The sequence below is a fragment of the Schistocerca cancellata genome, chromosome 8 (genome assembly GCF_023864275.1).
Source record: "Schistocerca cancellata isolate TAMUIC-IGC-003103 chromosome 8, iqSchCanc2.1, whole genome shotgun sequence".
In the NCBI taxonomy this organism is placed as follows: domain Eukaryota; kingdom Metazoa; phylum Arthropoda; class Insecta; order Orthoptera; family Acrididae; genus Schistocerca; species Schistocerca cancellata.
In genome coordinates this window covers 52884447-52906125 of record NC_064633.1, presented here as the reverse complement: position 1 = coordinate 52906125, position 21679 = coordinate 52884447, and the positions used below count along the sequence as shown (strand labels likewise).

At 40.7% G+C, this 21679-nt stretch overlaps 1 protein-coding gene across 1 annotated transcript in view; it reads left to right on the top strand.

Annotated features, from left to right (window-relative positions):
• The window catches only part of LOC126095334 (ras-specific guanine nucleotide-releasing factor 2-like), a 1914760-nt gene that overhangs the window by 1219054 nt on the left and 674027 nt on the right, over window positions 1–21679 (top strand). The window contains exon 9 of the mRNA XM_049910139.1: window positions 16381–16483. Within this exon, the coding sequence (XP_049766096.1) occupies window positions 16381–16483 (103 nt within the window). The remainder of the gene's footprint in view (window positions 1–16380; window positions 16484–21679) is intronic.

The following is a 21679-nucleotide window of genomic DNA, read 5'->3' as shown; positions in this document are numbered from 1 at the left end:
ACGATTAGGAAATTACATTCGAATTCTCTCCCTTTACACATAAGTATAATTCGAGTCTGCTTCCCGATTTCAGTACTCTTTCCGTAGATTCCTCCTCTCACCTTCGTTCCATGCAACGGAAGAGTGGGCCAAGCCCCCGCCTCGTCCCATGTTCGAAACGCCGTTTTGCTCAGGATACTGAAGGGGGCTCCCAGTGTCGATTACGCAAGCAAGCGACACTTCTTTAACTGATATGGTAACCATCGCGTTAACGATTGGGACCGTCGTGCTAGTTGTTTCGCGCAGTACTTCTTCCCTTATTTCTTCCTTAGCGACAAGCCGCACATTACAGATTTCCGGTATGTTTTGGCTAGTGACCCCGTCAACATCCGAGTCATTAGTGACGGGAATAGGGCGAGGAGTGACTAAACTTGACATTTTTCACACATTGCTGTCTCAGCTCCATCGAGGTATTTGCATTTCTTCTCCTCATGGTGAAGACAACATCGATATTTCTGCCGTGCAGAAATATCGAGGTCGTGTAGGTCTCAAAATTGAGATAGTAGGGCGTGGTTCTATTCTTGGTCCTCCAAGTCTGATGTGTTACTGCGCTCTCTTTCTGGGCATTAAGGTGCCTTATATTCATGTGCGTAGAAGAATAACAGCATTTGTCAGAAAAATCCAATGAGCGCATTTATTTTCTAGCAGGCCAAGTTGGAAGCTCTACAAAGATAACAACAGGAAAGTTTCTTTCTACAGAACGTAAGCAGTATATGACTCAACAGTTAATGGATATTTTATGAGTGTCCCAGATACATGCCCAGTACAAGGCATGCGCCAACTTATTTATTAAATGTGTACTGTACTGTACTACTCGACGAAACCGACTAGAGGCCCATGAGGAGCCACAGCATCTCTTCCAGTTCAGTCCACGTAGGTTTCCCGACCTGTAAGCAGGAAAGTAACCATAGAAAACAGGCGCGACGACTTCGTGTAGAAAAGTCATTACGATTAATGACGACGGAAGGGGAAAAGTGGTTCAAATAGTTCTGAGCACTATGGGACTTCACATCTGAGGTCATCAGTCCCCTAGAACTTAGAACTACTTAAACCTATCTAACCTAAGGACATCACACACATCCATGCACGAGGCAGGATTCGAACCTGCGACCGTAGCAGTCGTGCCGTTCCGGACTGAAGCGCCTAGAACCGCTCGGTCACCGGGGCCGGCACAGAAAGGGACAAGAGCATCCTAGGCAATGGAATAGTTGAGAGAATATACTTGAAAATGTTAAAAATATAGAACGACATTAGTGTGGAGGTTACAAAAGGAGCGACAGGATGCCAAGAGATTTAGGGTTCGAGTATCCGCTACAGCAAAAGAAAGGAGAAGCCAAATGCTCAATGGAAGTATACCATACATGTATAAGTGTGCGATTAGAGATGCATTTATGCCTTACTAAGAAAACAAATGCCGAGAGAAACTCAGCCCACAGAACTATACTTCAGGGTTAGCTGTAAGAAATTCTCACTAAAATTACTCTGTCTTAGACGTTCAGCTATGAATGTGCTACATTTAGTTGTTGACCACCTTCAACAACAAAACATCGTTCAAAGATGCACTGCTCTATACAGAGTTATACGAAAAAGCGTAGCATCAAAATTTAAATGGCCACTGGTTTATTTAATTATTAACACATGTTTCATAGTGCAATAACAGCGTCAAAGTGTGACAGCACTTTACTTGCGAAACTACCAGAGCGTACACTATTAAACTTTCTCTTTGTTTTCTGCAGAAGGAGTAAGAGAAAAGTGCACTAAAGCAAGGAAATGTTCTTTCTGGAAATAAACAGATCTAGAGCTTCCGTGTTTGACGACCGAGATACGTTCACCCCACAACTGAAACATACCGTGAGTGATAAGACTCGCCTTACGGGCATGCTGGCGACCAAACTCCAGTCAGCAGCCTATGCCTGACATCTGGCGGGCGTAGCAGTAACCAGCTGTGCAGACCGGACACCTAGCGCACTCGGTAATAAACAGGGGCACTGAATTATCTAAGGAGAAAGTGAACGATCCAATAACCCAGTTGCTCTCTCAAAACACGCTAGTCTGCTAATAACGTCTTACAAAAAGAAGTACAAGCTTATTAACACAGGAATAAGGGCGTCTGTTAAACTCATTCTATGCCGACAATATGCAACACCAAAAATCTTGTAATATAGTCGAGTCAAACGATATTCTTAGTGGAAAGTTTTGTGGAAGTTTTTTCGACAAGCGTTTTATATATTTTTGATGGTTTGTATTCCGAAGTCCAAAGATGATTTTGGCCCGGAAATTGGCCAAAAATGGAAATAATGGGCGTTTTTGGGTTTTTCTCCCGGAATCGATGCAGTTTTCGACAAAGTTAACTATGTATGTAAATAAAGAGGATAGGATTTCACCCAAAATAGATTTCATTGACATTTTTTCATCAGACCAACCGTATAGTGTGCGGTGCATGTTGAAATTGGTATTACTTCAGGAGTCATCCCCAAAACCCAACTCCACACTATACAATATAGTTTGATGTTGACCTGAACGGCAAAACGAAAGCTTTCATCAATCATACCATCAGAAAGTCTTAAATAACTTACACAAATGAAATAATAATATTTTATTTGACACTTGTTACTAATAAGAATAATTGTTGTAATATTATATAATTGACATGATGACTTTAAGGAAACTTCTAAGAAGTTTGATTTCTTCGCCCTTTTGCACCAGTGCCCTGGTCTTTGCTGTAAAATGAGAATATGTATGTGTATGTTACAGCTAGGAAGATAATAGATGACTCATTTCAGTTCATACCACATAACAGGTAAAAATTATTTGCCTATCATTGCTATAAATGGATTTGAATCCATTGCACAAGGAAGGATTGGAGAGGATGTCGTTACAGGTGGCGGGAATCCTGTTTCTACAATACAAATGGACACATGGATTAATATGGTTCTTTATTTACATGAACTTTTACTTAACTGGAGTAGAGTATTAATATGGTTCTTTATGTACATGAACTTTTACTTAACTGGAATAGAGTCCATCTGTTGTGGTACAATCTCTCCTGTAATAGTTCTTTTGCAGACAATACCAGTTACAGGGTGTTTCAAAAATGACCGGTATATTTGAAACGGCAATAAAAACTAAACGAGCAGCGATAGAAATACACCGTTTGTTGCAATATGCTTGGGACAACAGTACATTTTCAGGCAGACAAACTTTCGAAATTACAGTAGTTACAATTTTCAACAACAGATGGTGCTGCGGTCTGGGAAACTCTATAGTACGATATTTTCCACATATCCACCATGCGTAGCAATAATATGGCGTAGTCTCTGAAAGAAATTACCCGAAACCTTTGACAACGTGTCTGGCGGAATGGCTTCACATGCAGATGAGATGTACTGCTTCAGCTGTTCAATTGTTTCTGGATTCTGGCGGTACACCTGGTCTTTCAAGTGTCCCCAAAGAAAGAAGTCACAGGGGTTCATGTCTGGCGAATAGGGAGGCGAATGCACGTCGCCTCCTGTATGTTTCGGATAGCCCAAAGCAATCACACGATCATCGAAATATTCATTCAGGAAATTAAAGACGTCGGCCGTGCGATGTGGCCGGGCACCATCTTGCATAAACCACGAGGTGTTCGCAGAGTCGTCGAAGGCAGTTTGTACCGCCACAAATTCACGAAGAATGTCCAGATAGCGTGATGCAGTAATCGTTTCGGATCTGAAAAATGGGCCAATGATTCCTTTGGAAGAAATGGCGGCCCAGACCAGTACTTTTTGAGGATGCAGGGACGATGGGACTGCAACATGGGGCTTTTCGGTTCCCCATATGCGCCAGTTCTGTTTATTGACGAAGCCGTCCAGGTAAAAATAGGCTTCATCAGTAAACCAAATGCTGCCCACATGCATATCGCCGTCATCAATCCTGTGCACTATATCGTTAGCGAATATCTCTCGTGCAGCAATGATAGCGGCGCTGAGGGGTTGCTTCGTTTGAATTTTGTATGCATAGAGGTGTAAACTCTGGCGCATCAGACGATACGTGGACGTTGGCGTCATTTGGACCGCAGCTGCAACACGGCGAACGGAAACCCGAGGCTGTGGGATCACCTGCTGCCCTAGCTGCGCGTTGCCCTCTGTGGTTGCCGTACGTGGTCGCCCTACCTTTCCAGCACGTTCATCCGTCACGTTCCCAGTCCGTTGAAATTTTTCAAAAAGATCCTTTATTGTATCGCTTTTCGGTCCTTTGGTTACATTAAACCTCCGTTGAAAACTTCGTCTTGTTGCAACAACACTGTGTTCTAGGCGGTGGAATTCCAACACCAGAAAAATCGTCTGTTCTAAGGAATAAACCGTGTTGTCTACAGCACACTTGCACGTTGTGAACAGCACACGCCTACAGCAGAAAGACGACGTACAGAATGGCGCACCCACAGACTGCGTTGTCTTCTATATCTTTCACATCACTTGCAGCGCTATCTGTTGTTGAAAATTGTAACTACTGTAATTTCGAAAGTTTGTCCGCCTGAAAATGTACTGTTGTCCCAAGCATATTGCAACAAACGGTGTATTTCTATCGCTGCTCGTTTAGTTTTTATTGCCGTTTCAAATATACCGGTCATTTTTGAAACACCCTGTACCTTGCTATTACAAACGTAAGTCTCACTGGTGGTCCCGCTATGGTCACTAATCTGGTCACCGTGTACTGTCGTAGCCCGTGGGCCACCCTAGAGGAGTGAGTCAGTGAGGCCCTCCAGTCAGTGACGGCAGGCTCTGTACTTGCTGTCGAGAGAGCGTTGGCGATTCGTTGCTTGTCAGTGTGTCTCTGGCCTCTCTAATGATAGTTGCATTTGATCCAGCGCCTACTATCAATCTTTGCGGTACATCTTTGCTGACCGGTGTACTGGCGACAGCTTACACCAGCACAGTTTCTGACAGTATTTCACAGTGGAGAAGTATTATAACACTACTGTGAAGAATGGCTAACCTTCGTCTGTAGCAGTCCTCATTTCAGTCATTTGTTCCTCCTCCACTTTCAACATGGCTACTTCTAACAAGTTTTGCAAATCAAGGTGACTGACATTCTTACAAACTATATCGCAGTTAATATGAAGCTTCGCAACCCAGCACCTGCCAGAGAGCCAGAATGAAAGAGACATTGTTTGCCTGCTTCCGTCTCGCATGTTGATGACACACTGTGATGACAGAATCGAGGCGCGCGCTCTGGAATCTTTCTCTAACTATTTTACAGAGTAATCGGCAAAAGACATTGATTTTCATGTTATTTGTACCTTTACGTGTTGGCTTTACGGTGAAGTACCCATCATCTCACTAATGGTCATATTCAGTGTGATATTTGCATGTAAGTAAACACAGCGCGAATTTCGAATAAGTTAACTATGATTCTGCATTTGGTGCATATTACACCATAGGTTACTATAAATGAAATTGAGCTAAGGTATTGAATTTTTCTTTAGACTTGGAGGTCTCTACCTGCCTCCAGTTTCGAGAAATTGGAATTTATGTGCCAGATGCAATTCCGACTGCACCTGTCAGAGAATGAAACATTCATAGCATACTTCATATCTCCTAAACTGTTCCAGATATCAAAACTAGATTTTGGCAAATGAGGAGAACATTTTACCATGTGGTTAACATACGGAACTCGCTTATCTATAAACAATCCTGTTGGAAGAACATCCGCAACTGAGCATTATACCAGGGGTTGAAAATACCGTTTCAGTTGTAAATTTCTTTTATTATCACGACCGTGTTCTGCGCTCATAGGTAGCACGCCGCGCCTAGTACACGTCCACCGCGGCGTTCGCGGGCCACAGCACAGTCGCGACACCTGAGGATGGGCGTATGAGAGCCCGAAACGGGTCGTGATCATAAAAGAAATTTACAACTGAAGCGGTATTTTCAACTCTGGTTTCTTATCTGTGTCGATATAGCCAGAGCTATAGTTTCCATTTAATTACTTTTCAATGCGGTACTGTAATTTTTAAAAAGTCATTGACAGCTAGCGGAAAGAAAATTTAGTAGTATGAAAATAAATGTGAAATTTCGTCTTATGTCAGAGCAAACCAACACAGGTTTTCCATAAGGTACTGAGCTACTGGCTGTGTAACAAGACACTGTGTTTCAAGACTCTATCACAATAGCTATTGCATTGTGAGCGTGTGTAATTGACGCTGCCGGCTGATGCTTCTTCAGATGCTAAAAAAATTAACAATTCACACAAAAATAACTAGTCAATTCTGTTGCAGTTTCGGCTTAGGTAGGTGACCAACCGGGTAAACTACGTGCCGTTGATTTTAAGGACACTCAAGTCGCCGAAGCGGCGTCCAATTGAGAAAACTGCACCAGGTAGCACTGCCACACGACATTTATTTATTTTTACGCTGACTAACCAACGTTCTCTGCGTCGCAAATAGGCGCGTACAGCTATGATGGAGAGTGCGCCGGCTTGGCACCCAGACTACCCACCTCCTTTCTGTTCTGACACTAAGAACAGCCATGAAACACACTTTTGCATTTGCATGCGATGTAGGTCGTCATAACATAGGGTGCTTGCGGCTGAAGCGTACAGTGTACGTATCTGAAGTGGTTCAGAGACACTCTGCTTACACCACCATACAACTTGATGAGGAATCGTTTAGCACACTCCACTATGGCATAGTTCTCCATAATCAGGTCTTTAAGTATTTGTATGTCCTGTTCCAGTTCAGGGTTTTTCTTCAGTGTACTGACGCAGTTTACTTTTGCACTGACTGTAATCAGCAGAACTATGGAAGCTTAGCCTGTTTTGGCCAAGTTTTCCGTTAACACTGTTTACAAGTGGTCCTTATTCTTCGAATTAGGGAAGAATTTTTTCCTGATCCGTACATTTTGCTGTCGTTTCTTTGAAGATTATTTCTACAGAGCTGTCTTTCTGGGACCTTCTCGCTCGCTTGTTCTCCTTGGTGCTGGTGCTCAGCTGGTCGGGGTAACCGTCAAACACTACAACGGATTTGGAACTGTACTTCGATTGATTGAAAAGAACATAGCTCTCACAGATATCTGAAAAAGACTACTTACTGTGCCATACGACTCGACGCATCAGGTACTCTCTATCAGGAGGGGGAGGTCAATGCCATCTCAGAAACATCTTACCTCTCCAACACGGCAATCATCAACTACCAACCACCTCAATAACAATGTGGCACTACAGGAGGATGGAATTCGGAAACGGATGTACAGCAAACTACAGTATATGCACAGGAGTGAGGAAGTTATAATGCAGAACTTCACTGACACCTTTTCTTGTTCAAATGTTCAAATGTGTGTGATATCTTATGGGACTCAACTGCTAAGGTCATCAGTCCCTAAGCTTACACACTACTTAACCTAAATTATCCTAAGAACAAACACACACACCCATGCCGGAGGGAGGTCTCCAACCTCCGCCGGGACCAGCCGCACAGCCCATGACTCCAGCGCCTTAGACTGCTCGGCTAATCCCGCGCGGCCACCTTTTCTTGTGGGAGATTGTATCCTCTTTAGTTTCATGGTCAACTTTGCCGAAAACTGCCTTGTTTCCGAGTTATATCATTTTTTTGTAGTTTTCCCCATTTTTGACCAATTTCTGGGCCTAAATGTTGCTGGGACTTTGAAAATTCGGATTTAACACCGCCAGTAATATATACAAAACTTGTCAGAAATCTTCTACAAAACTTTGCACTATTTGGCCTTTCTGGGCACCATTTGATTCGACTAATAAACATCTATATCTACATCGATACTCTGCAAATCACATTTAAATGCCTGGCAGAGGGTTCATCGAACCACTTTCACAAGTCTCTATTATTCCAATCTCGTATAGCGCGCGCAAGGAACGAACCATACCTTTCCGTACGAGCTCTTATTTCCCTTATTTTATCGTGGTGATCGTTCCTACCTATATAGGTCGGTGTCAACAAAATATTTTCGCATTTGGAGGAGAAAGTTGGTGATTGGAATTTCGTGAGAAGATTCCGTCGCAACGAAAAACGCCTTTCTTTTAGATGTCCAGCCCACATCCTGTATCATTTCTCTGACACTCTCTCCCATATTTCGCTATAACACAAAACGTGCTGCATTTCTTTCAACTTTTTCGATGTACTCCGTCAGTCCTATCTGGTAAGGATCCCACACCGCGTAGCAGTATTCTAAAAGAGGACGGACAAGCGTAGTGTAGGCAGTCTCCTTAGTAGGTCTGTTACATTTTCTAAGTGTCCTGCCAATAAAACGCAGTCTTTGGTTAGCCGTCCCCACAACATTTTCTGTGTGTTCCTTCCAATTTAAGTTGTTCGTAATTGTAATACCTAGGTATTTAGCTGAATTTACGGCTTTTAGATTAGACTGATTTATCGTGCAACCGAAGTTTGAGTTCCTTTTAGCACTCATGTGGATGACCTCACACTTTTCATTATTTAGGGTCAACTGCCACTTTTCCCACCATTCAGATATCTTTTCTCAATCGTTTTGCAATTTTTGATCTTCTGATGACTTTATTAGTCGATAAACGACAGCGGCATCTGCAAACAACCAAAGAAGGCTGGTCAGATTCTCTCCCAAATCGTTTTATATAGATAAGAAATAGCAAAGGGCCTTTAACATTACCTTGGGGAACGCCAGAAATCACTTCTGTCTTACTGGATGACTTTACGTCAATTACTATGAATTGTGACCTCTCTGACAGGAAATCACAAATCCAGTCACATAACTGAGACGATATTCCATATGCACGCAATTTCCCTACGTGCCGCTTGTGTCGTACAGTGTCAAAAGCCTTCCGGAAGTCTAGAAATAAGGAATCGATCTGACATCCCTTGTCAATAGCACTCAACATTTCATGTGAATAAAGAGCTAGTTGTGTTTCACAACAACGATATTTTCTAAACCCATGTTAATAATGAGCGTATGGCATTGGTGGCCGGAAGACCCCTCGCTGGGCGGTTCGGCCGCCGCTCCACAAGTTCTTTAACGCCACTACGGCGACTTGCGAGTCAATGAGGATGAAATGATGATGAAAGACACACAACACCCAGTCATCTCGAGGCAGAGAAAATCCCTGACCCCGCCGGGAATCGAACCCGAGACCCCGAAGCAAGAACGCTATCGCATGATCACGAGCCGCGGACGGTTAACCCATGTTGACTGTGAGTCAATAGACCGTTTTCTTCTAGGTAATTCATAATGTTCGAACACAAGACATGTTCCAAAATCCTGCTGCATATCGACGTTAACGTTATGGGCCTGTAATTTAGTGTATTACTCCTACTACCTTTCTTGAATCTTGGTGTGACCTGTACAACTCTCCAGTCTTTGGGTACGGATCTTCGTCGAGCGAACGGTTGTATATGATTGTTAAGTATGGAGCTAATACATCAGCATGCTCCGAAAGGAACCTAATTGGTATATAGTCTGGACCAGAACACTTGCTTTCATTAAGCGATTTAAGTTGCTGCATTACTCCTGGGATATTTACTTCTATGTTACTCACGTTGGCAGCTGTTCTCGATTCGAATTCTGCAATATTTACTTCGTCTTCTTTTGTGAAGGCATTTCCGAATAAACTAAATGAGGATGATTTTGCCACACTCTGAGGTTGGGTGACATGAGAGGGTCAGTTTTGAAGAACGACTTAATTATGTGTACAGAACGAAATTCCTTTGAAAACTGCCACATTTTATTATAAAATTTTACTTATGAGAATGATGCAAGTAAAATCCCTAATGATTTATCACTAGCTGTCTCCAACAGTTGTACTCGTGTGGCAGTGGCTTTGTTACGATGAGCGATGGTGAGTAAATAAGCTGTTGTTGTACGTGCAATTACATCATCTGCGCTCACGTGTCTGCCTGTTCGTTAGGCATGGCTGTGAAACGTCCCCTTTTGAACAATTATACAAGACTGTGCTTAAACTGACACACAATATTTTTTTAGCGCAACGCAATCTGACTTTCAGAAATCCCTACAAAGGAATGGCCCTGACTAACATTAACCTGTACCTTTCACAAATCACTTACCTCACCAAAAATCTTCGTTACTCGAACTACTGCAATACAGCGAGCGCCACTACTGCCAGCTAAATAAAAGATTCAAACTACGGAAGTCACTAACTACTGATAGGGATAGCAAATGAAAGCTTTTAATAGAGAACAAACTATGTATTTACCTTAATAGTCATAATATATATAGCAGTTCATAATATCCAGTATTACAAATTTCAAAACTCCGCCATCTCTCTTCCCACAACCTCCACTGCTGGCGGCTCACCTCCCACTGCGCAACGCTACGCGCTGTTAACATCCAGCTGCCCAACGCTACAATGGCGAGTATTACAACAATGCCAACCAGCCATAGACTGCACACAGCACAGCCAGTGATTTTCATACAGAGCGCTAAGAAAACCTAAACAGCCTACTTACAGCTGCCACAATGCAGGACGCGGTGGCACGCGCAATATCGCTGCTAAGGGGTGCGTGTGCTATTGAAATGGCTGTGTTTCATACAACGTGGACATTACGCTACAAATCTAACAATTTTTAGCACAGTTTCTGTTCACTGGACTAAAAGAGAGATGTTCCATTCCTTACTTCGCCCTCTTAGGGGTCAATATTTTCTTTTTACTTTCTAACGTAGCTTATATTCTTCAGTAGTCAAGCCATCTCCACACGATATTCCATGGAAATTGGCCCAACGGTTCACTTGTAGAAACGTACCCAACAGAATTATTTCCGCGTTATAATATTGGTATTGATTGTGCAAATAAAGGAATGCAGGAAGTGCACACATACCTCATGAGAGAAATCGTTTGGTTGTGAATGCAGCCACTCCCTCGTAGCAGTTTCCTACATCTAGATGACTAGTCTACAATCACACTTAAGTGCCCGGCAGAGGCTTCAACGTGCCACCTTCAGACTATCTCCCTACAATTTCACTTTCGCCGGCCGGCGTGGCCGTGCGGTTCTAGGCGCTACAGTCTGGAACCGAGCGACCGCTACGTCGCAGGTTCGAATCCTGCCTCGGGCATGGATGTGTGTGATGTCCTTAGGTTAGTTAGGTTTAATTAGTTCTAAGTTCTAGGGGACTGATGACCTCAGAAGTTAAGTCGCATAGTGCTCAGAGCCATTCGAACGAAATTTCACTTTCGAACAGCAGGCGGGAAAACGAACACCTAAATCGTTCCACACAAGATCAAATTTCTCGTATTTTGTTTCGATAATCATTTATGCCTGTGCAGATGGAAGTCAATAAAATATTTCCATATTCGGAAAAGTAGGCTTGTGACTGAAATTTCGTGAGAAGATACCGCCACATCGAAAAATGCCTTTGTTTTAATAATTGCCAACCCAACTCCCTTACCATACTATGATACTCCTTCTCCTGTTTCGCGATAATACCAAACGAGCTGCCCGTCTTTGAAGATTTTCGATATCCTACATTCAGTCCTCTCTGTTAAAGACCCCGTACTACGTAGAAATACTCACGAGAAGAGTGACAAGTGTAATGTAGGCAGAGTCTTTACTACATTTATTGTTTCTCTTAAGTATACTGCTGACAGAACGCTGCCTTTAGTTCGCCTTCCCCACAACATTATCTTTGTGATAGTTACAATTTAATTTGTTCATAATTGTAGTACCTACGAATTTAGTTGAGCTGACAGCCTTTAGATTTATTTGATTGATCATGTAACCGAAATTTACTGGGTCAGATTTTAGTACCCATGCAGATAACCTCACCCTTTTCATTATTTACAATGGACTGTCACTTTCCGCACTATACAGATAACCTGTCTAAATCATTTTGAAATTGGTTTCGATCTTCTGTTGACCTTACTAAACGGTTATTGACAGCATCATCCGCAAACAGTCTAAGAGGGCTGCTCAGATTGTGTCTTAAATCGTTTACATACATGGTGATTCCGTGACGATGCCGTAAACTTTGAGGGATAATTGAGAACGGTAAATGTATCAATTTCAGTTAAAGGACCCTGTTCCGGAAACGATCATGTCGAAAGTTAACACTGCGATGGTACTGACAGTGGAAATACATGCCTTCTATAGAACAAGTGCCCATACACAATAGCTCGTAAGATATGCATCCTAGAGCCCATATTTAATGGACATGTTTACTTGTTTTCGTCCATACTACGACCTTTAAAAATATGAAAACTAAAACATTTGCAGTAGAAGAACTGTGTCCCACAGTATCAAAGACGAACAAGTTCTCGTAGCTCTTAACATATACATTTTAGATCCTATGTTAACTACACTTCTCTTGTTTTGGTCCTCACCATGAGTACAACCTATGGAATTAGCGTACCCTACCATCTTACAAGGGAACCTCCCCATCGCACCCCCCTCAGATTTAGTTATAAGTTGGCACAGTGGATAAGCCTTGTAAAACTAAACACAGATCAATCGAGAAAACAGGAAGAAGTTGTGCGGAAATATGAAAAAATATGCAAAATATACAAACTGAGTAGTCCATGCGCAAGATAACCAACAACAAGGAAATAGCAAGCTCAGGAGTGCCGTGGTCATGTCGTTAGCGTGAACAGCTGCGGACAGAGAGGTCCTGGGTTCAAGCCTTTCCTCGGGTGAAAAGTGTAACTTTTTTTTTAAGTTTATGTGACAAACGCTTACGTTTTCATCAATTTTTTGGGAGTGATTATCACATCCACAAGAAAACCTAAATCGGGCAAGGTAGAAGAATCTTTTTACCCATTCGCCAAGTGTACAAGTTAGGTGGGTTGACAACATATTCCTGTCATGTGACGCACATGCCGTCACCAGTGTTGTATAGAATATATCAGACGTGTTTTCCTGTGGAGGAATCGGTTGAGCTATGACCTTGCAATCAAATGTTTTCGGTTCCCATTGGAAAAAAAATGGTTCAAATGGCTCTGAGCACTATGGGACTCAACTGCTGTGGTCATAAGTCCCCTAGAACTTAGAACTACTTAAACCTAACTAACCTAAGGACATCACAAACATCCATGCCCGAGGCAGGATTCGAACCTGCGACCGTAGCGGTCGTGCGGTTCCAGACTGTAGCGCCTTTAACCGCTCGGCCACTCCGGCCGGCAAGGCTCCCATTGGAGAGGCACGTCCTTTCGTCTACTAAACGCACAGTTTTGCGGTGCGGTCGCAAAACACAGACACTAAACTTATTACAGTGAACAGAGACTTCAATGAACGAACGGACAGATCATAACTTTGCAAAAATAAAGGAAGTAAACTTCTCACCCGAGGGAAGAATTGAACCAAGGACCTCTCATTCCGCAGCTGCTCACGCTAACCACGGCGCTCCTGAGTTCACACTCTCCTTGATGTATATCTTGCACATGGACTACTCAGTTTGTACATTTTGCTTATTTTTTCATAGTTCCACACAACTTCTTCCTGTTTTCTCGATTGATCTGTGTTTAGTTTCTCAAGGGCTATCAATTGTGCCAACTTATAGCTAAGTCTGAGGGGGGTGCGATGGGGAGGTTCCCTTGTTAGTAACAAGTACAGGTATTGCACCGTCAGAGGTATCGACGATTTTCACTTATACCTTCCGCGACGCTTGTTTCCGTACCTGAGTCCCTAGTAGCATGTGGGCACATTGAGTCGACCAGGGGGAAAATCGTGACCATATTTTTGTGAACCCAGGGAAAGTAACCAAGAAAGGACGGCATCTTAGTACTGCAGAGCTCCGAAAAACATCGAGAAAAATACTGTAATAATTGGGCCTATTTTCAGTTAAAAAATTAAACTAGAAATTCTGGATAGTATTGCACGGTGTGAATTCCAGATCATGAAATTCATTAAAATCCCAACGACAAATTAATTTAGAATATCTGTCTGGCAAAGTAAATCTAAAGTCATCACTGAGCTGCATACATTTTTTTTTCTCTCTATATCTAGTACTCAAAAATTCACAGCAGTAATGTTATACAAAACATTTACGTGCTTGCATTATTGAGCTTATTCAGTAGTAGAAAAAATATTTATTAATAAATTTCAACACAACCTTTGAGCCCACGAAGGAAACCCTCAGAGGGATTTTCAACTTCTCTCTCTCTTCCTCTCTCTCCCTCTCTTTCTCTCTCTCTCTCTCTCTCATCCCCTGTTTCACATCTCTTATCCCTCTGGGTTTTTTTTTTTTTTAAGTCCACCTCTAAGCAGTGGCGGACCCCCCAGTTGCTGGGCCTCCCGCATCGCCACCCACGCCGCCTCCGCCAATCAGCCAGCACGCTTTTCGTTCGTTTCTTTCGTCAGTCGGATCGACTGAATCGAGTTATCGATTAGTTGTACATTCCTATGTAGCACGCGCGTCCGCGTCATCATATTTAATGTTTCTGCCTGGCGCATAGATAGCTAACACATACCTATGAGAAAAGTCGCGACCATTCTGGCGATCTCGACACGTTATTCTGTCTCGCATTTGTTCGAGAAAATATTCTGCAGTTTTCTTGTATAGAGAACCTTCGATGCGCAGCGTTATAAATATGGACTACTCGCCGCATAGGAAGCTGGTTTACTTTCAGAAGCAGAAATATTAAGATTGACGAATGAATAAGTAACAAGTCCTAGCTGTAGCAAGTGAAAGTGTGAAGATTAGTTAGGAGTGAGAGTGATCAATTGATCTGTGATGGCCTCCATTTCATATACAGCATTTTTTAAAAACTTTCGTTAGTTTCATTAAATTTAAATATAACAAGTGAGTTTCTGCTGTTTGGTTGATTCATGTATTGGTAATTTTTTTATTGTTGATGTATGTTATCACTGCTAATAATTGTCTACTTATTTCACACTTTTGCTGAAATCTGTTATAATGAACAAATGAAGGCAAATAAAAGAAACATAACATTAACAAAACTTAACGAATAATGATTAATATGATTTTTAAAAGTGTTCCTAAGAAGTGTACAGCTTAAATATTTATTGGTTGACCATAGAAATTAAAACCACTTTGTAAATTTTTTTTAATTTTTCTTGCATTTCACACAACTTTGCTCCAATCAGAAAGTATTCTGCTCAAGCATAAACAGTTTTTCCATAATGAAGATAATTCTCATTTTATTTCTCCCAAAATTTAATAATGTTTCTGATATCACTTAATGTTGTCTTGATGATTAATTAATACAAAACCAACTCCAGTTTTTTTCAGATTCTTTCTCAAAACGTTTTCTAATTTTTCTTTCTTCTACAATATAATGATGTGGTCTTAATACAAAACTCCTCGGACTTCGTGTTACCATATTTAACAAAATTAGTGATTCCATTGTTTTTATTAAATAATTTTATTTGTATCTAATCAAAAATTTTCTATATTCACTGGGAGCAATCAAGTCCAAGAGGTGTATAAGTTGTGAATTGTAGAAGGTAATTCATAATTTACACTCACATAAATATACAAAGTATAAGCATTCATATTTATATAACAATGTGCTAAGAAATATCAAAAAATAGGTGTAATGAAGTGCTTTGTGCCTGTGGAAAACGTGTCACATCTAAATATTATAAGAATCATTTAAAACGAGTTTCAAGTGATGAACTTTCTAAAATATTATTATGGATGAAAAATTGTGTGTGATAAGCCAACAAAAAACTGTAAAGAAATTGAAGATTTTGGTTGTTCTTATTTAAATCCTACATCTAGGCACAAGCTCTCAAGTAGATGCAAGGTCTCTCAATGAGAAGACAAGAAAAATAGAAAATATTTTTATAGAAAAGTGTTGTCTAACTAGGGAATAGAAATATATAGAAAAAATCTCAAAAAGACTTTACTGTCAGTTAAACACATACAATTAGCAACTGAAAATACTTCTTGAATTTTCGTTTTTCACAAAATTATTAAAATGTTACCCATTATATGGAAACTTCATTAAGACATTTTACAGTTACTCGATGTCGTGATGTTTGTAGGAGAACAACAAATTTTTCTTCCACTGCACTCATATGACAAAATTTATGTTTGTAGAAAGACTGTGTAAGTTGAAGAGCAGCTACAATCCATGATATATACTATGAGAACTACTATTAGAATAGATTGAAGAAGGCCTTATATCCTGGTGAGAAGGGTACATAGTGACTAGGTTGGCACATCGTTAAACTGATATATCATAAACAGGTTTAGAGCAAACCCTTTAAGATTTCCTAAAATTATTGGCATTTTAGAACATAACTAAACAAATTCGTATAAGTCGTTTTTGTGGCAACGGCAGGGCGAAAGTTGTTTCTCTCTACATAGAAATCTAACTCCAGAGCTCAATTGTAAACGACTTCGAATTTAATGTTTTCCTTGTAGCAAAACAGATTCTCCATTCTGGTTCCAGGTCAGCGAGACGGAAAATCTGCGCAAGAATCTGGCTGTGGAACGAATGATCGTCGAGGGCTGCGACATCCTACTCGATGTGAACCAAGTCTTCGTCAGGCAAGGTTCGTGACTTCGCATCTGTTGAATATTGATGTCTCCCTATTTATCTTGTAAGTGTATAAGGCACAAGACTTTTGCATATGAACTATGGTGGCTAATTTGTTACCATTCCTGCTCTAACTCTCCAAATTACAAAAAATTTTGTGTTAATATTTTAGCGATGTCTTCTACTCCTTGTGTTCTTGTGTTATTCTCATACGGTAGGCCAACACCTCTAAATTTCCAGAGTCTTACACTCTGGAGATATTAACAAAGTATTAAACTTGGCCTATTTTCGTAAGCCTGCCGTGTTCGTTATATGATTTACTCTTTTCCTTATTACTGCTAATTCATTTATTTTGTAACTGCTCAAATACGCCAGATGAATCAAAAAGGTAGACTCAGTTTCAAATCCCTATAGTTACTGAATCACATACTGAAATTCTATGAGGTATATCTCATTTGAAAATGGACATCCAGAAGTTTTCAAATGACGCAGCTACAGTATCCATGAAGTTTCAGATTACCAACGCTAAGTCGATCAAGAGATTTCTGTACTAGCGCGAGATAACTTCACTCTGTAGGTAGCTGGCAATGCTGGAGCATTTCTTGCATACGTAAATACAGTAAAACTGAATTAATCGTTGTTTACAGCATATATGTCGTTCCAATATTTCACCCTCAACCATGTAGATCATTGGTCAGTGGGACAAAAAATTTTATGAAATTGTCTCTTTGCCCTAACTTACAGCCGCAGAACGTCTCACGAATCACGGAATGTATTGAGCGTAGCGCAAAGGAGTCAACTCACAGAGCAAGAAGAGAACTTACTGTATCGCAAACATCTAAGTGGTGTGTGTTCTTACGTCGTTTACAATAACGACTAGAAACATTACTGGCACTTCACGTAAACGAGAAGATGAAACGCAATACATACTGTGAAAATATGCTTCCTAACAAGAGAGAAAATGATAATTTTTTTCGCTTACAATTTTTTAGTGACAGAGCGAAGCTACACTTAAATGGAAAAGTTAATAAATATAATAGTACGTTACTCATGAAAATGGTGATTGACAGGCGTCTCTGTCGATTGAATTACTTGAGAAAATACAGCAAACAGCAACTATTACGACAAAACGCGTTTCGGGTTTTCACGCATCTTGCATTGTTGCAATACATTGATGCCGCTGCCTTCGTCAATAGAAAGTTTTTCGTCGATTGCACTTCAAACGTCGTGCTGCCTTTGATTCTGTAAGTTAGAGCTGCTTTTATGCCTCTGTATGCACAGCACAGATACCACACACTGATTCAGCCCCTCATTAGCCATGTGACAAAAAGGCAGAATAAAAGGCAGCTGCAGGTTTGAAATGCCGCGGAGAAAAAGGTTGCGAGCGTGAAGTTATAAACGCGTGTTGGTATAAATAAAGTTTTATAAAAAGTGGTTGGTTGCTCCATTTCTTCAAGCGTTAGATATAATGTCCACATTTCAGTATTGCAAAATCTTCAAATAACTCTTGAAGTTACTCACAATTCAACGAGAACTGATATTTTAATCAGACAGAATGGGCATGTTATAAGCGAGACGGAACAGTTCAAGTTCCTAGGCGTACGGATAGATGGTAAGCTGTTGTGGAAAGCCCATGTTCAGGATCTCGTTCAGAAACTAAATGACGCTTTATTTATCATTAGAACAGTATCTGAAATAAGTGACATTTCAACACGAAAAGTAGTCTACTTCGCATATTTTCATACGCTTATGTCATATGGTATTATTTTTTGGGGTAATTCTTCTGATTCAAAAAGGGTATTTTTGGCTCAGAAACTGGCTGTTCGAGCTATGTGTGGTGTAAGTTCTAGAACCTCTTGTCGACCCCTATTCAATAGTCTGGGAATTCTGACATTACCCTCACAGTATATATTTTCTTTAATGTCGTTTGCTGTTAGCAATATTAGCTTATTCGCAAGAGTTAGCAGCTTTCACTCAGTTAATACTAGGCAGAAATCAAATCTGCATGTGGAATGCACTTCCTTGACTCTTGTGCAGAAAGGAGTGCAGTATTCTGCTGCATCCATTTTCAATAAGCTACCACAAGAACTCAAAAATCTTAGCAATAGCCCAAACGCTTTTAAGTCTAAACTGAAGAGTTTCCTCATGGCTCACTCCTTCTATTCTGTCGAGGAGCTCCTGCAAGAGCTAAAAAATTAAGCAAATTCCAGTGTTACATTCTTGATTTTCTTTATTTAAACTAATGACGTGTCGCCTGAATATGTTTCTTATATTTCATTTTATCTGTTTCTAATATCGTGTTATAATTTCATGTATTGACTCGTTCCATGACCATGGAGACTTCTCCTTAATGTGGTCCCACGGAACAATAAATAAATAAATAAGTAAAAAGCACGATATCCCCAAAAATGAATAACTTACACATCATGTCACCTAGGCGTCATCAAGCAGGGGGCGGAGGGGGGAGGGAGCCGCGGAGGAAGGTGAGGATGGAATCTGAGGACATGCTTTCTTTCATTGCAGCACTGTACACTTCCTGGCGGATTAAAACTGTGCACCGGACAGGCCTCGAACCTGAGAACTTTGCCTTTCGTGGCCAATTGCTCTACCCACTGGACTGTTCAAGCACGACCCACTGTCCGCCTTCACAGCTTTATTTGCGCCGGTACCTCATCTCATACCTTTCAGAGGTCACAGAAGTTCTCCTGCATACCTGAGGCGTTTGCACTTCTCGAAGAACTCAGTCACGGCGCTACAAATTCCGCAGTCCTCTTGACAGGTCGTAAACTGGGGAGGCGAGAAATGCCTCGCTTCTTGCCTAGCTTCTTAAGCCTGTTCTACCAACCAATATGAGGGTGGTTTTGGGTAGTATCCCAAATTCATATAACGATTCAAGTCTTCACTTTACCTAACAAATCCGAAAAACTCAGAACGCATTTATGTCAGTGAACATTAAGAAACAGAAACTGTGAAATTAATGCAATAAACCCATTACCTTGATCAAACATGAAGCACTGTAAAAATCAGTGTGCTGTAGATGGCATCAGAGTTGAAGAAGCCCGTTTTGAAAGTCATTCCCTGAATATCCTCTTCGAGGAATATTCATCTGGCATTTTTGTTGGCTGTTTTTGTTGATATGCAACATAATTTTCTCAATCGTTCTAACTTTTTTTCTATTCCAGATTTTTAATTCTTTTTCATTGTAACATATTGAGAATGTGATTAATTTATGTGGATATTTTATAGCTTTGTTTCCGGACTATTTGGATATAGCGAATTTAATCAAATGAGAATGTAGTTTCAGATTGCTGAAACAAAAATCCATATTCATATAAATAACATAGAAAGATGAAATTTGCATACAGTATTGAACTATGCTTACTGTTTAGGTATCAAAGTATTCTTACATGAAAATACTGAGAGATATAGCAATTTCTTGAGGTACAATAAATCTTTTATTCTTCTCGAGACAGAACAGATTTAAAAACTTACCAAATCAAAACAGACATCAGCATCTAGCTCCCACATGGAAAAATTTCTACGGATAACCTTTTTTTTTACCGAGCGAGGTGGAGCAGTGGTTAGACACTGGACTCGCATTCGGGAGGACGACGGTTCAATCCCGCGTCCGGCCATCCTGATTTAGGTTTTCCGTGATTTCCCTAAATCGCTCCAGGCAAATGCCGGGATGGTTCTTTTCAAAGGGCACGGCCGACTTCCTTCCCCGTCCTTCCCTAATCCGATGAGACCGATGACCTCGCTGTCTGGTTTCCTTCTCCAAAAACAACCAACCAACAGCCAACGGATAACCTTTTTAAAACAACACTTTACTGGCGCTACATGTAGTAATACTGGACAGACTTGTTCCTAAAGTCAAGGACGATTTACAAAACTTTATTTTACAGCAGACTGGTACTCCACAACGTTGGCATTAAGATGTTGGACGTTTTCTCAATATCTCAAAAATGAAACTATACGTGATTTCTTGATACGACGCTAAGTGTAATGTTAGAATGGCCTCTACTAATAATATTGGCTGAAGTACAAAACCACAATACAGATGTGGCGAAATTAGTGACACGTAATAATTAAGCTTCCGATTGGATGTTTTGTGCGTGTAGCTGTAGAGGGGCACATTGCACAACTGTTACCCCTTAATAGCTACATTCAAGTAATGTAAGTTACATCACACGTGTACGATTCTCTCTCTCTCTCTCTCTCTCCTAGCGCGTATCCTGTCGTGGAGTGTCCGCTGGTTTTCATGGTTTGTCAAATTTATTTTTATTTAACTTTGTAGCTGGATGACCTTTCTGTTGACACAGTCGTCTGGGAAGCCGTGTGCACCATTGTCTGTAAATCGCGCGAAATTTGTTCCATGTGTTGCATTTTTACTGTTCATGTATCACATTTTCTGATTCTTCTTCTTCATGTGCCGTCTCCTCTAAGAAGGTTGGCTGTCATCATGGCAATTTCTGATCTTGATTTGGCTGATCTAAGGAGTTCTGACGTTGAGCAGTTGTACCAATTTTTTAAATTGTCAATCCAGGATGTCCGTCTTCTACCCCTCGTTCTCTTCCCACAAATTTTCCCTTCTAGTATTATTTGCAATATTTTGTAATTTACTCCCCTAATAACATGGCCTAAATATTGTAGCTTCCTTACTTTAATAGTTTTAATTAATTCTTTTTCCTTTCCCATTCTTCTTAGGACATCTTGATTAGTAATCCTCGACACCCAACTAATTCTAAGTATTCTTCTATATGCCCACATTTCAAAAGCTTCTAAACTGTTCATGTCCTTCTTTTTCAATGTCCACGCTTCCATTCCGTATAGTAATTTTGAGAATACATAGCATCTTAGCAACCTCATTTTTGTGTTTAAACAAATGTCTCTCGAACAGAATGCATTTTTCATCTTATTAAAGATACTTCTGGCCTGTCCTATTCTCGATTTAATTTCTTCTGAGCTTTCAATCTCCTCATTTACAATTGTTCCGAGATATTTAAATTTACGTACTTGATCGACTCTTTCCCTATTGATTGTAAGATTTTCTTGTTGGTGTGTTTTAGATATCACCATGAACTTAGTCTTGCTTACGTTAAGAGTCAAGCCAAATTCTTCACTTTTTTCTGCGACTTTGTCAAGAAGTAATTGTAGATCTTTGAGGTTTCCAGCTAGTAGTGCAGTGTCATCAGCAAACCTAACATTGTTA